This window comes from Capronia epimyces (genome assembly GCF_000585565.1).
Source record: "Capronia epimyces CBS 606.96 chromosome Unknown aczIQ-supercont1.6, whole genome shotgun sequence".
Classification (NCBI taxonomy): domain Eukaryota; kingdom Fungi; phylum Ascomycota; class Eurotiomycetes; order Chaetothyriales; family Herpotrichiellaceae; genus Capronia; species Capronia epimyces.
This window is the reverse complement of record NW_006912909.1, coordinates 1390262-1404092: the sequence shown is the minus strand read 5'-3', so window position 1 is coordinate 1404092 and position 13831 is coordinate 1390262. Positions and strand designations below refer to the sequence as shown.

The 13831-nt window shown below is 56.3% G+C and overlaps 4 protein-coding genes across 4 annotated transcripts; 1 reads left to right on the top strand and 3 right to left on the bottom strand.

Moving 5' to 3' along the window:
• Nucleotides 1–2096: 2096 nt before the first annotated feature.
• On the bottom strand, nucleotides 2097–4195 carry A1O3_07399 (acetyl-CoA hydrolase; the record flags this gene model as incomplete). The annotated part of the gene is made up of 7 exons (XM_007737509.1): nucleotides 2097–2324; nucleotides 2478–2807; nucleotides 2871–3020; nucleotides 3106–3369; nucleotides 3441–3524; nucleotides 3603–3981; nucleotides 4053–4195. The coding sequence occupies 7 exons, from the start codon at nucleotides 4193–4195 to the stop codon at nucleotides 2097–2099; spliced, it is 1578 nt and encodes a 525-aa protein (XP_007735699.1).
• A 697-nt stretch (nucleotides 4196–4892) lies between these two features.
• Nucleotides 4893–6668, bottom strand: A1O3_07398 (uncharacterized protein; the record flags this gene model as incomplete). The annotated part of the gene is made up of 1 exon (XM_007737508.1): nucleotides 4893–6668. The coding sequence occupies one exon, from the start codon at nucleotides 6666–6668 to the stop codon at nucleotides 4893–4895; it is 1776 nt and encodes a 591-aa protein (XP_007735698.1).
• Nucleotides 6669–7850: 1182 nt separating this feature from the next.
• A1O3_07397 (uncharacterized protein) lies at nucleotides 7851–10151 on the bottom strand (the record flags this gene model as incomplete). The annotated part of the gene is made up of 1 exon (XM_007737507.1): nucleotides 7851–10151. The coding sequence occupies one exon, from the start codon at nucleotides 10149–10151 to the stop codon at nucleotides 7851–7853; it is 2301 nt and encodes a 766-aa protein (XP_007735697.1).
• A 1055-nt stretch (nucleotides 10152–11206) lies between these two features.
• Nucleotides 11207–13821, top strand: A1O3_07396 (uncharacterized protein; the record flags this gene model as incomplete). Its single annotated transcript, XM_007737506.1, has 2 exons — nucleotides 11207–11623; nucleotides 11680–13821. The coding sequence occupies 2 exons, from the start codon at nucleotides 11207–11209 to the stop codon at nucleotides 13819–13821; spliced, it is 2559 nt and encodes an 852-aa protein (XP_007735696.1).
• Nucleotides 13822–13831: the final 10 nt, after the last annotated feature.

The window sequence follows — 13831 nt, the reverse complement described above, 5'->3', positions numbered from 1 at the left end:
CAACGACAACACCAACGACAACACCAACGACAACACCAACGACAACACCAACGACAACACCAACGACAACACCAACGACAACACCAACGACAACAGCAATGACAACAGCAACAACAACAGGGCTCTCTCTCCAAGCGCTTGCTCAAGGCAAGCGAGTGATGAAAAAGCAAAAACGCCAAACGCCAACGCCAAAACTCCAAAACGCCAAAAAGCAACGCGCGCGAAAAAGCAAACTCGTAGAGACACTCTGCACCGGCGCTCAGCGACGTCTCTGATCGCTCGCCATGCTCACCGCACTGCCACTGCTCGTCGTCTTCTCTCTCTCAAGCCACAACACTCCATCTGCACCACTCTAGCACGCCCTGCGTCACCGGCGAGCGAGTAAGCGATCTTGGTCATCGCCGAGCCATCAGCTCATGTCTGAGGGACAGTAAACTGTCTCCCAGGCAGAGGAGCGATATGGCGTCGACTCGCGTCGATACGCTCTCTCAAGCTCTGCGCGGGTCGGGGGGGTCATGGTCGAGTAGTGGCTACTCGAGTAGGGTGCCCGGGAAGCGCGCCCAGCTGTGAGGTCAACCTCAGGCTGGCGGCCGGGTCCTACTCGGAGCGACGAAGGTGTCGAGGGTCGAGCGGAAGGGGAACGAACAGAAACAGGGCGGGGAGCAGGCTCGCTCTCAACAGACGCCGACTTGGAGCAAAAGCAACCCATCTTGAGAAGTACGAGTGAATTCTTTTCGAAATGGATATGTTGCTTGTGGTGAATGCGGGAGTGTCTGAAGAGAAGAAAGAAAGGGAGAGAGGAGAAGGAGGAAGAGAGAGATACTTATGCACTTCCTCCAGCTGGGCCTTGGCAATGTGAGGTCAGCAACGGCGTTGAAGACGCGCCGAAATCCCTCACGATCCTCATGGTTCGTGAGGTGTTCGTGAGCGTGGGCGTGGGCCTGTCCCCGTCTTGAGCATGGGGTGGTGAGGTTGCCCGGCTGAAAGCGTGCACTCGACTCCATCCGAACCGCGGCGAGGCTGAACAGAGCCCGCTATTATTGGCTGCATGTCCCGCTTGCCACGCTTGCCACGCTCAACGCAGCCACACAGCCACAGCCACGTGCTCGCGTACCGCTCCAGACTGCCCCCAACGCCCCGCCTACTCTGGGATGGAGGGCTCCTCTCCCTGGAGTCTGGAGGAGAGCAACTCCTGTCGTGCGGTGTGCTACTTGGTGCCTACAGGACAAAAGGAAGGGGAAGAGGAAGGGGAAGAGGAAGGGGAAGAGGAAGGGGAAGAGGAAGGGGAAGAGGAAGGGGAAAGACATACGCATGCACGCCAATTGACTGTGCTTCTCTTGTGAAGCTGCAAGTCTCACGCCACGAGGCTCTTCAGCGCCGTGGCTTCAACCACCACGGTGTGCAGCGACGAGACTGTGGGCACCCATCCAACCGAATCCAAACACTAAACCTCCGCGATCGTCATCTCTCTCTCCATGTGTGCCACCAGACACGCGACTCGACGCGACCATGCGGCAATATCAGTCACGGTTGCCCCGACACAGTCTTTGGGACCCGAATCCCCGAGAATAGCAGCGACGCGACGTGACTTCTTTCGCTCTAATTGACGATGTCTCCTTAATATCAGCAAAGGAGAGCAGCAAAGGAGAGTAGCAAAGGATAGCAGCAAAGGAGAGTAGCAAAGGAGGCAACTTGACGCAATTCGCAGGGCCGAGTCTCAGAGTCTTTTACTCGTAGCATCAGCAGTAGGAATCAAACGACATGCAATCAGTATACGCTTGGGCTCTACATGTTTAATGTAACACTGGCAGCTTGTTCGAGGCCTGGATGGTCGGAGGTAAACAGCTTCGTCGAGGCTCGTCGACTCTGCGGCCGACACGATGCATACATGGCGCAAATTGACATTGCAAGATCATGTGTAGACCTATATAGTACTAGAAATGGTGTATGGTGATGGAGGTATGTATATACGAAGTAAAATCTACATAGTATGCATGCTGCGCGCAGCCTGACCCAAGTTCAGCCGTCTAATTCGATCGAAATCTGCTTCCTGTCATCTGCTAACATGTATGATATGGAAATTCCCATTCGCATTCCTATTTCCAGCCGCTGATCTTCATCGTCCCGTTCTCCTGCAGATTCCGGTGCATGTCGAAGGCCTGGAACAGCAAATGCGGCTCGTGGCCCATGCCCTTCTTCAGGCACTCGTACTCGGCCTTGTCGAAGTATTCCTGCAGGATGGGTCGGTAGTCGGGATGGGAGCACTTGTTGATGATCTCGCGCGCCCGTTCGCGGGGACTCATGCCTCGAACATCGGCAAGACCCTGTCCAGGTGGTTTCGCGTCAGTATAGGAACGGACAAGTTCTGGTGTATTCTATTGCAAAGTCTTGCAAGGTCTTGGTCTTCGCGGAAGGAGGCCGCAACAGAAACCGAAACCGCAATAGAAACAGAAACAGCTTGCAAAAGAGCCACTTACAATCTCAGTCACCACCACGTCCAAATCGTGCTCGGTCTGGTCGACGTGTGTGCACATGGGCACAATGCAGGTGATGCCCGTGGGGTCGGTCTTGCTCGGTCGCGTGCTCGGCGTGTGCATGATCGAGTATTTGGCGGAGCGCAGGAAGTCGGCCGAGCCGCCCAGGCCGTTGAGCATGCGCGAGCCCATGACGCAGGTGCTGTTGGCGTGCGCGTAGATGTCGACCTCGACCGGCGTGTTCATGCCAATCACGCCCAGCCGGCGGATGATCTCAGGCGAGTTGGACACTTGCTGTGACCGGAGGAGCAGCTTGGAGTGGTAGTTCTCCCACTGGACACACAGCCTGGGTGAGCAAAGAGCACTGGCAAGAAGGGGGGCGTGGATTGGACTTACTCCGTCGTAGAATCGCTGGAACCCGCCCGGCGAGAATCTGATGGACGTGGCGGTGGCAAAGTCCAGGTTGCCGCTGTCGAACAGATCGAGAAACGAGTCTTGCAGCACTTCCGTCCACACCTTCAGGTTCTTGAAGTCGGCTCCGCCTTTCTGGGATCGGGATACATGTCAGATGGTGTTTTCAGCAAAGCCTCGACTTGACTTCGACTTCTTCCAGGCTCAAGACAGTACTCACAGCCAGCCCACCAATGACGGCATTGGCAATGTTTCCAATTCCCGACTGGATCGGGAGCAGGTTCTTAGGCAGTCGGCCGTGCGTGACCTCATGTTGCAGGAACTCGATCAGGTTCTGTGCGATGGCTTGCGAAGTCGCGTCTTCCGGCGCGTTCTCGGTCGTCTGGTCGGGATAGTCGGACTCGACGAGGGCCACCACACGCTCGGGGTCGACGGGGATGTGCGGCGTGCCGATCCGGTCTTCGGGTGCCATGATCAGGTACGGCTGGGGACGTGGTAGGGTCAGCGCGGCCCAGGCTGTGAGAGTGAGAGTAGAGGGGCTGAAGGAACACTCACCTTTCGCCGCGGAGGGAGCTCGGTCATGGTGATGTCGTGGAGGCCCTCAAAGCTGGGGGTGGCAGTGTTGAGCTCGATGATGATCTATGTAGAGAAAGCAAAGAGGTCAATCGGGGCCCAGCCCAGCCAACAGCAGGAAAAGACAATGGAGAGGAAGCAGACCTTATCGGCCATCTGGATGATTTCCGGCGAGGCGCCCACGCTGGCACCGGGGATGATGCCTCCGTCCTCGGTGATGGCGGAGGCCTCGACGATGGCGACGTCCAGACGGTTGTTGGACTTGTTCTTGGTGTACCAGCCGTACATCAGGTCGACGGGGAACATGCTGAGATGCTTGTCGAAGAACTTGATGTTGCCGTTGTTGATGCCCTTGGCAATCTCCTTGCCCACCTGGTGAGGAGCCCGGCGCTCAATCATGTTCAGGCGCGCCCATCGATTCTCGGTTTCCGCACCCGACGACGCCCCCACGAACAGATTGTACTTGAGCTGGCCTTGGAGCCCGTTCTTCTCGACATAGTCGGCCAGAGCCGTGGGCACTTTCCTGCCGCCAAATCAGCATCCGCAGCACCAGCACCGGCACCAGCATCGGTGAAGAGAGAGCGTATTATCTACTTTGGATATCCTACACCCGTGAAGCCCGACCAACCGATGTACGAGCCGTGAGGGAAGAGGTCGATGAGGTCCTCAGCCTTGGCCAGCTTGTTCAGATAGCTGGGCCGTCGGCACCGGCTCCTGAGCAGCGCAGACGCAGCCATCGTCCAGGATCAAAACAAGGCAGCGGATGACCCAAAAAAAGGAGCAGAGCCACAGCTGCTGGGGACAAGAATCAAGCTTGCAGCCTGAGCTCGAGGACGTGGAGAGAAAGAAAACAAGCCAGGACTGTATCAATTGACAACATAAGAAGAAACAAGACCTGGTTCAGTGTCCAACGTCCACGGCTCCAGACTCCGGGAAGCTCAGACCGGCCACAACAGCTGATGGCCGTGTATTGGCTGCGACAGACCTCAGAGCCCCTCACCGGACACGTCGGGAGCGCGAAGAGGCCACACGCCTGGAATCATACAGTAATCAGCCCCAGGGTGGCATCTCCAGTCTGCAGTCGGCTATTTTACTAGGAGCATTGGCTGGACCCGGCCAGCTTCTCCTGGCGGCCAATGGTGAGCTCTTTGGTACACAGTGACCCCTGTCATGGAGAGATATAAAACTGGCCACCTCCACGCTCTGGAACGGTGGAACCTAAGGAGCCCTACCGACCTACGAGCCCCGAGCCATCTCCGGACCCCCAGCTCTTTGATTTATTGAGCTCCACGACCGGCGTTTTCTCGATGTCTCGACTCTGTATTATTGTACGGAGAACCCGATCTGTCTGGAACTCTCTCCTCTCCCCCGGAGCCAAGCAAGTGGCCTGATCGATGACAAACGTGGAAAAGTGACAAATGCGCCCGCTCCCCCTTATTTACAGTACAATGGTTCCGACAAGTGTTCATATTCAACCTCTTCCCATGGATCATCTGGGTCGGCGTCTTCCACGGGTCCCAGACATGCCCTGTCAAACACCTTTTCGTGGACGTTGATGGCGCCGCTCACGGCCCGTACCAGCTTGACCTGCTGCTGCTCTTGTTCTGCTTTGGACGACTTTTCCAGTGTCACAAAGTACGCACAAGTCCCTTCGTGTGACAGCGCGACCAAGTTGTCCGGCACGTCTCTGCCCGGCCTGGAGCCGGCAAAGATCTGCACGGAATTGATGAGTCGACGGGCATCCGGAGCGTTCCACTCGTTGCCGTAGACGATCTTGAAATGCTCGGTCCAGTGCATGCCGCGCGCCTCCAGTCTCTTGGAGACCTGGCTGGCATAGAAGCTTTGAATGCCGGAGCGTGTTGGGTACAGCCGTGCTGAGACGGTCATCCTCGAGAGGCAGAGTCCGAGCGCGATCACGCTTTCCACCAGGACGGCGAGACAATAGCCGTGAGGCGGCGGAAGCCCTTCTTGCTCTTTTCCCAGCGCCTCCTTTGAGGTACAAATGCCACAGTGGCATGCCTGCCTTATCTTGCTCAAGTGCTCGACGTATGAAGCTGCCGCGTCCGGGTGCGACAGTTTCAGCGGTCTTTCCATTCGCCCTTGGAAGCCCCTGAGCTCTGGCAGCCAGTTGGTGATGGTCTCGACCAAACCGACACCGTACGACGCCGTGTTGCCTCGGTTCTGCGTCGACACCAAGGCGCCGTGCTCTTCGTGGCCTTGGCCCAAAGCCAACCCTTCGAACATCCTGGCCGCACTCCCGATCATGAGTCCGAAAGCCTTGGAGTGCTCATGATCCAAGTAGTGGAAGCTCTTGCCGAAGACTCGAGGTAGGAGGGACTGCCATGGAAGCCGACCTCCAAAGGGCGTAGCGTGAACCGCAGAAGAGTATGTTTGATCCACCAGACTCAACTCCGCGACCGTGACTTGGTCGTGCGCGAACGGCTCGAAGGAAACCCGGATCGCCGGTTCTTGAACATACACGAGATTCAGCTGAGCGTCTTGGTCTGGATGAGTGGCGTGGAGGCGTGCTCCGTTGGCCTGGTAGACGGCGATTCGAAGATCGCACAGCCATTCTGCTATGGCTCCAAACCAGGAGATGACGGCCCCTCCGGTCAAGACCACACTTTTCTCGTGGCCTGCGGTGACGCGCATCAAAGCCTGGAGTGCGTCGGCAACCAGCTTCGGAGGCAGGATGGACTCGACGGTATCGACGGTCCGAATGGCGTACGGATCCAGTCGCAGGTACTCTTCAACCAAGAGTCCAAAGTCTGCCGAAGCGAACACTCCATTGCACGCGTGAACGGCGGCTTTCCACTGCGAAAAGTGAGGCGTGACATCCTCCGGGCCTGCCGCAGCGAGAGCCATCTGTTGGAGGACTTTGGCGGCATAGCTCTCGTAGAAACTCTCGCCCAAGGCCACCATCATGGCCAGATGTTCGTACGAGCCTTCGTGCACAGCCTTGTCTCGGATCACATTCGCCAACCCCCAGCCGAACGATAGCTTGTCGCCCGGCGCCACGGACTGGTACACCGGCAGGTTGGCGAGGGCATTGTTGATGTTTCTCTGGCCGTGCACCGAAATGCCCAGGTCGCGGAACAGCACGTAGGCTACATAGCGGGTGTAGGGGTCGACCCGCGCCCCGGTGAACTTTTTCAGCGTGGCGGAATAGATGGAGACGAATTCGGGGAAGTCATTGGCGACGATGGGCATTTTACAAATGGTCTGAGCCTTGTGACTTGTCCTTTGTCCTTTGTGCCTTGTGCCTTGTCCCTTCTCCCTTCTGAGAGCCTCGTGGTTCAAGCTGCGGGCTTCAGCGGAATTCTTGTGTGAGAGAGAGAGAGAGCGACCAATCCAGAATCCTTAGTTGAAGTTCCCGATGAGTGAGAGAGCGAGAGGGATGAAGTTCCCGATGAGTGAGAGAGAGAGTGTGTGTGTGAAACAGTATGTGGTATGCATGACACTGACTCAGCAAATCTAGACTCTGCTCTAGACTCTAATTAGGTAGATTGTCTTGGACACCTGTAGCTACACCATAGGTACGCAATAGGTACATAGGTAGGCTTAAGGTACTAAGGCTCAATCCTGTATGTTCTGTACTCCGTACTGAACTGTACGATCAAGGGTCCTTTAGGTAGGGTCCTAGGGTCCTAGGGTCCTATTCCCTCCTTCGAAGCTGCGGCCGACGGACGCGGACGCGGACGCGGGGCAGACTCGACTCCCGCTTGTGTATGTACAGTAATAGGTCCGATAGGGATAGGGACAGGGATAGCGAACCGAACGAGGAGAGGAAGGCAGGGTTCTGTGAGTGGAGTTGGTAATGGTATCCGTACAAATATCAGATTCATTATATTTTATTTATCTATTGAGTATCTGCAATGATTCCTTGGTCCGATCAAATAAATATCAAGTATTTTATCTTCAATGATTCCTTGATCCGACCCCAATACCTATACCTAGAGAATCGAATCAGAGCATCGTGAGGTTGTGCTATTGCCGTCGTCGTTGCCATCGCAGTGCAGCACCGCCGTAAAGGGCGGTACGTAGTGTGTATACCGCCTTAATCCTTGGACTATTGTATATACGTAGTGTGTGTACTCCGTACTTCGTACGGTGTCAAGTAGGTCGTAGGTAGTAGGTAGAAGGTAGTAGTACTATGTAGTTAATCTCTCGCAGCCTGACAAGTCAAGGAGGTAGTAGGTACCTAGTAGGTAGTCAATCTCTCGCAGCCCTGTCAAAGGTGGAAATGTTTCATGTTCTCTATCAAAGGGTTGCAGGGAGATCGCAGGCTATAGAGTATAGTGTAGTATGCCTAAGCCGGCCTTCTGGTTGAAGAACAGGGCTGGGAATGCGCTTAAGTTCGACAAGCCCCCGCCAGGTCTAGACGGCAGAAGATTACGAAATGCACCACGTAGTACCATCCCCTAATGCGTTTCCCTCAATACCAATCGCTCTGGCCGGGTCAAACCGGCCCAAGTGGGATTCGAATTCACGATTGGGATGGACGACCACGACGACATTCAGAACGAACTGGGCGGTGAGGTCGAGCCCACTGCCACTGCCACTGCCACCGCCACCGCCGCCTTGCTCCCTGACGGAAGTGGCTGAAATGATGGCGCCGTCATGCACATAACCCTCGGTACCAGACAGGATTAAGACGCACTGCGGCACCAACCGCAACCGCCGGTACTTGTCCAATCTGCGGGTAGGGGGTGAGGCTTCAGCTTCAGCTTCAATGGGCGGTCCTTGGTCGAGCGATTCTCGGGGATCTATTGTTATCCACTCCTCCTTCTCGTCACAACGGAAATAGTAGGACTCGGCATCTTGGTATGAAAAGTCGGCGGGAAACCTGAGAGAATAGCTCGGCCAGGAAGCCGTCAGACCTTCTTGAGAACATATTCCTTCGCGAGACCCACCGAAGATGGTCCCCGTCGGCAGCGGGTACAGGAAAGTGGATGGAGCCCATCTGAATCCCGCATCCTGGAGTTTCGGGCCGGGGAAGAAGACGACATCGGCGGGGATATGCCTGCATTGCAGGAGAAAAGCCTTCATCCGCCCATCGGGCGTATCGTGCCTAAGTATTGACTCGACTGCAAGACCGGCGGTTTCGGCCAGGCAGAATGTTTCGTCCGGCAGCCAGCTCGTGGTGCGGTACCTACACGCGTCTGTGACGACTCGGAGAATCTCCTTTGTGGTGGCGTCCGACGAGCCACGACTGATCCTGGGGAGGACCGACCATGCCGCACTGAGGCTGTGGAAGAGGAGCGGAGACAGCCACGTGGTCTCATCGTTATGCCGACTAAGGTCCGGGAAGGGTTTGGCACCTTCTTTGAACTGGACGAACAGACGAGACCGGGCCAGAAACCCCTCCTTAAATGTCCAGAGCCGCCGCGACCAGGGACATAGGAAGAGCCGGATACAAATCTCCTCCAGCGAGCAGTTGTATGTCTGCCCATAGAGCTCTTGGTCCAGCACCAGCACGTGGCTGGCCTTCGAATATGTCTGGCCCATCATTTTCAACGCCTGCTTTCTTCCTTCCCCGAGAGGAACACATAGTGTGTCTATCCAGACGAGCACACTGTCGTCGTTCTGGGCGACCTCGCCCGCCGAGCCGGCCAGATCCTGTGCTAGCAGACGAAGCCTTGAGAGTTGGCAGGTGGGTAGAGAGTTCGCGGTTGCATTGCCCAGGCCCTGCGCCCATACATGAGAGAAGGCGACATACTTCCCAGAGCCTTGGACGTCAAGTCGGATCGGCGTATCTTGGTCTTCGACTGTGTGGATGCGTATCACCGGGACGCTTCCACTATCTAAGATACGTCTGATTTGTTCGACGTCGACCTCATCGTGCGCGCAGTCGCAACCCGAGTTGACGTGCTGGGTGAGATAGGCGGCTTTATCGACCTGAGATGCGAGGCATTTAGATTCGTTGCACTGGTTGTGCGGCTTCTTGACCACCTGTCTGCTCAGCCTGCTCGCAAAATACCGCCCCGTGGCCGAAAAAGAATTCTCCATCATTGCGATCTCGCTTGTGCACCAGCCTTGCGCTTGCATGCGGGTTCCAGCAAGTCCGGCCCATATGCCGGGTCCGGTGGTCATAGGGACAGGGCCATCGGGATAAATCATCCCCCAGGCATGCAAGAGCGCCTCGAGAAGCAGTTGGATGGATAGGAAGACGACCTCGGACAGAGCCCAGCGCGTCTTGTAGCGGTCATGTTCGAGGTTCCCCGCCACACAGGCGTCGGCTTTCTGAAGAATCTCCCGTATCTTTTCTCCTCGTGCTGTTTTGGCCTGGACGTTCGACGAGCCGCTCTCTGCTTCTGCCCACCTCTTGATCAACTTGCATAGTCCGGCTGTGGTACATAGCTGTACTTCATCCCTCTGTCCCACGAAATCGGCCACCTGAACGTCGAACCCGAGAACGGAAAAGACCTCCAGCAGAGGGCCGAAGAACAGCCATGATTGAATGAAGCAGGCTGCCTGCGCCGGCGTTTTCAATGTGCAATCGTGGCTGGAGGTTGCGTAGTACAGCGCCCAGTCGTCATGGTCTTCGCCGAGCTGTTTTCCAAGCACCAGGCCCTTGGACGTCGGAAAGTCATCAAAGCTGGGCCCGCCGTACTCGTCGGCTGGATCAGTGGCTAAGAATGGCACCTGGTCAAGCGGATAGGCTGGATTTTCAATGTTTGGCAGATGATCCATGTGCGGTAATGGTGGTAATCATCGGCACCAGATTCATTGCTGACTCGGTGCTGTGATCTATGGTACGTGGTACATGGTACATGCGTGGTGCGTGGTGCGTGGTGCGTGGTGCGTGGTGCGTGGTGCGTGGTGCGTGGTGCGTGGTGCGTGGTGCGTGGTGCGTGGTGCGTGGTGCGTGGTGCGTGGTGCGTGGTGCGTGGTGCGTGGTGCGTGGTGCGTGGTGCGTGGTGCGTGGTGCGTGGTGCGTGGTGCGTGGTGCGTGGTGCGTGGGAGGTGCGAGGTTGCGAGGTGCGAGGTGGAAGGACTCATGGCTGACGCCGACGTCGACGTCCGCTGCAGCGGTCACAGAGCCTCCTATAGACCCGAAACCACGTCTGTGATTGGACAATCAAGTGTATCACACCGCAGTCTGGTCAGCAAGGCTGTGTTCTCGGCTAAGTTTCCACCACCCTCCAATAAGTCTTACTGTAATTGTATTAGCGCAATTTATATTACAGTCTTACCTAATATATACTAGCGTGTTACCTCATAATACCACCAGGAGCGCGCCCGCGTCAAAATCACAGCCTTTTTTTATTTCATGAGGCCTCCTTACCTATGGCATTACCAGATTTAAAATCAAGATACCGGATTCAAACCGCATTCAATCGTAAATCGGACCTGGCTTGAGTGAGTGTACCTATCTAGTCGTACTCCTACTCCATCCTTCCTACATAATACATACTAGGCCTTGTAATCGTGACGGCAAAGACAGTATTCAAATATTCTTTCGGGCTCTACACATACCGACCAAGATAGCAATTTTCCCCGCTCGGACCTCTCGCACGGATAGTAGTATCAGATATATCAGGGCCTAAGACCAAGGTTGGGTTCAGTCCGCTTGGCCCGCGCTCCGCCGAACCCATGCTTACTAACCCCGCCGATTCGGCGGAGGAACGATTTGCTCAAGCAATCACATCCCAATCCTGCGAATCTGCCACCTCCGACGGTCGACGGAACTTGAATGAGGGCATAGCAACGTCTGCCACCTTCATCCGGCTCTCTGTGGCCAAGCCATGAATTCTGAAGAGTACGAGCAACGTGACCGTGATGCCAAACGGAGGAGACTGCGCAAAGGCACGCACAGCTGCTGGGAGTGCAAACGGAGAAAGGTCCGGTGCACCTTTGCCTCGGCGACAGATGCAACATGCATCACCTGCCGCCGGCGCGGCACAAAGTGCGTCAGCCAGGAACTCCCTGAAGAAGTCGGCGATGTGGAGGACGGCGCAGGTCGCATGGGACGAGTCGAAGCACTTCTGAACCGACTGGTCCAGCAGATCGACCACGGAGCGATACAGGATGGAGCCGAGTCAATGCGTGGCCAAAGCCAGGAACATGACCTTGCTGCTCTTGAGCCTGCCAGTGTCAGCAGCGCAGACGCAAACCCGACTCCATCCACGTCCTCTTCCTCATCCTCACATGAGTCTTCGTCGGTGGGTTCGACTGCTCCCAAGTTCCGCCCCCGTTACTGACTCGCTCACTCTTGTAGGGAAGGCACTATCCTCGAGGAGCGCAGGATGCGAGTCGTTCTCACTCCAGACCGTCACTCCGCACGCCTACCGTCTTTCAGACATCTCCAGCCGCCAGAAAGGCCGCTCCTGCCGGAAATACACACAATCTTGAACAGATCTCACAAGCACTCCTTACAGCCTTCCCCATCCAGAACGACATTGAGATCCTACTCGAGGCGTGCAATGGGCCTGCGGAGTTTTGTTTCAAGGTCAGCAACATGCTGCACGGCCGAAAGAAGCGCGTGGAAGTGGAAGATGAAGCGCAGCAAGCGAAGATTACCAGTCCTCGCACCCATCCAGTTCTCATAGCCAAGTACATGCTCATACTTTGCTCGCTAACGATGGGGCTCTCGCCACGGCAGCACGTACCGGGTCTAGCTGAGCATCACCGCGTCATCATGGAGAGACTTGCCGACGCGGCCATCAGGCTAGTGACAACAAATGAAGAGCTATTAGGGACGGTGGAGAGCTTGGAATGCATTCTACTCGAGGCACTCTACCACTTGAATTGCATGAACATCCAACGAGCCTGGCTGGCATTCCGAAGAGCCATGGTGTCGGCCCAATTGATCGGCATCTGCCGCCCACACTGTCCTCCGCCGAAGAAACTAGATCCCGACACCAACATTAACCCACAAGTCATGTGGTCCAACATCGTCTACATGGACCGTTTCCTCTCTTTGACACTCGCCCTCCCTCCAGGCCACACCGACGTGAAGCCAGAGACGACGGACACACTCCTGGCAAATGGCACCGCCAGGGACACCCCGAGGGGCTGGTTAGAGGGCCTTCACTCCAAGATCATTGCAAAGATCCTCGAACGCAACCAGCTCGGTCTGTCGGAGCGCACGATGGCCCTGACCCTAGAAATTGACCGGGACCTCCGCAAGGCGGCTGAAAGTCTACCGGCCGACTTCTGGAGGCTGCCGGTTCTTACTGCCGATGGGAAGGACGCAGATGAGACATTCAGAGAGACAATGCGCATCAGGGACCAGGTGACTCACTTCACCTTAGTCAACCAGCTGCATCTGCCGTATTTACTCGGGCCCGACACAACCAACAAGCAGAAGCAGAAGCAGAAGCACGAAAATGAATATTCCCGAAGTTCCTGTGTCTATGCCAGCCGCGAGATCCTGACGCGAATCAATTCCTTCCGTGCCTTTTACGGCATCTCAACATGCTGCGGTCTGGCCGACTACCTCGCTCTCATAGCCGGCGTGACTTTGATTCTCGCCCACCTCGACAACCATCGCTACCAAGAAACAGACCAAGTCTTGACTCATCAGCGGCTGGGGGATCGGGCCACGATGAAGCAAGCCCTGGACGACATGGAGGCGAACTGTGACATCTACGGAGACACGGTGGTCGGGAGGTGCGCTGACCTGCTGCGCCACTTGCTGCGTTTCGAGGCAGACGCCGCCCAGCGGCAGAGTCATCGTCTACACAAAGCTCAAGAGACCGAACCCGAGCCCGAGAGCAACCACGGTGATGCTGGTGGTGATGGTGATGAAGATGAATGCAACGCCTTGTTCATTACCAGCCTTTACTTTGGCAGTATCAAAATCGGCCGCAACGGCATCCAGCCCGTCGACACGCTCGCCCCGGTAGGGGCCCACGTTACACAGACACAGGATCTCGGAGCGGACTTTACGATCGGCGGCATCGGCTCCGTCCACATCGACCATTCCGTGGCACACGTGGCGAAAGATTGTGATTCGGGCCAACCCACTACCAGTGCCCTTGTTCCAGCAGGTCTGCCAATGGGTGACTGGATCACGCCCTCACCGCAATCTGAAGACATACACGCCGGCACTGTATCTGTATCTGACTGTGCGCAGCGGCAGCAGCATCAGCTCCAGCTCACTAATACCATGGCGCCCCATGAGTTCATGATGCAGCCAGATGCAATTTCATACCCGGGTGGTACTGCCGCCATGCCAATGCCAGCCATGGTGGATGACTGGGCCTTCTCGGCCGTAGACACTGCCTTCTTCGACAGGTTGATGATGCCCGGCATGACCGATGTCCAGGCTGGAGCAGGAGCAGGAGCAGGAACTGGAGCCTTGGCCCCCGATTGGGTCCGAGCTGCGCATGCTAATGGTGATCTGGCCGGACCGTAAGAGTCACTCA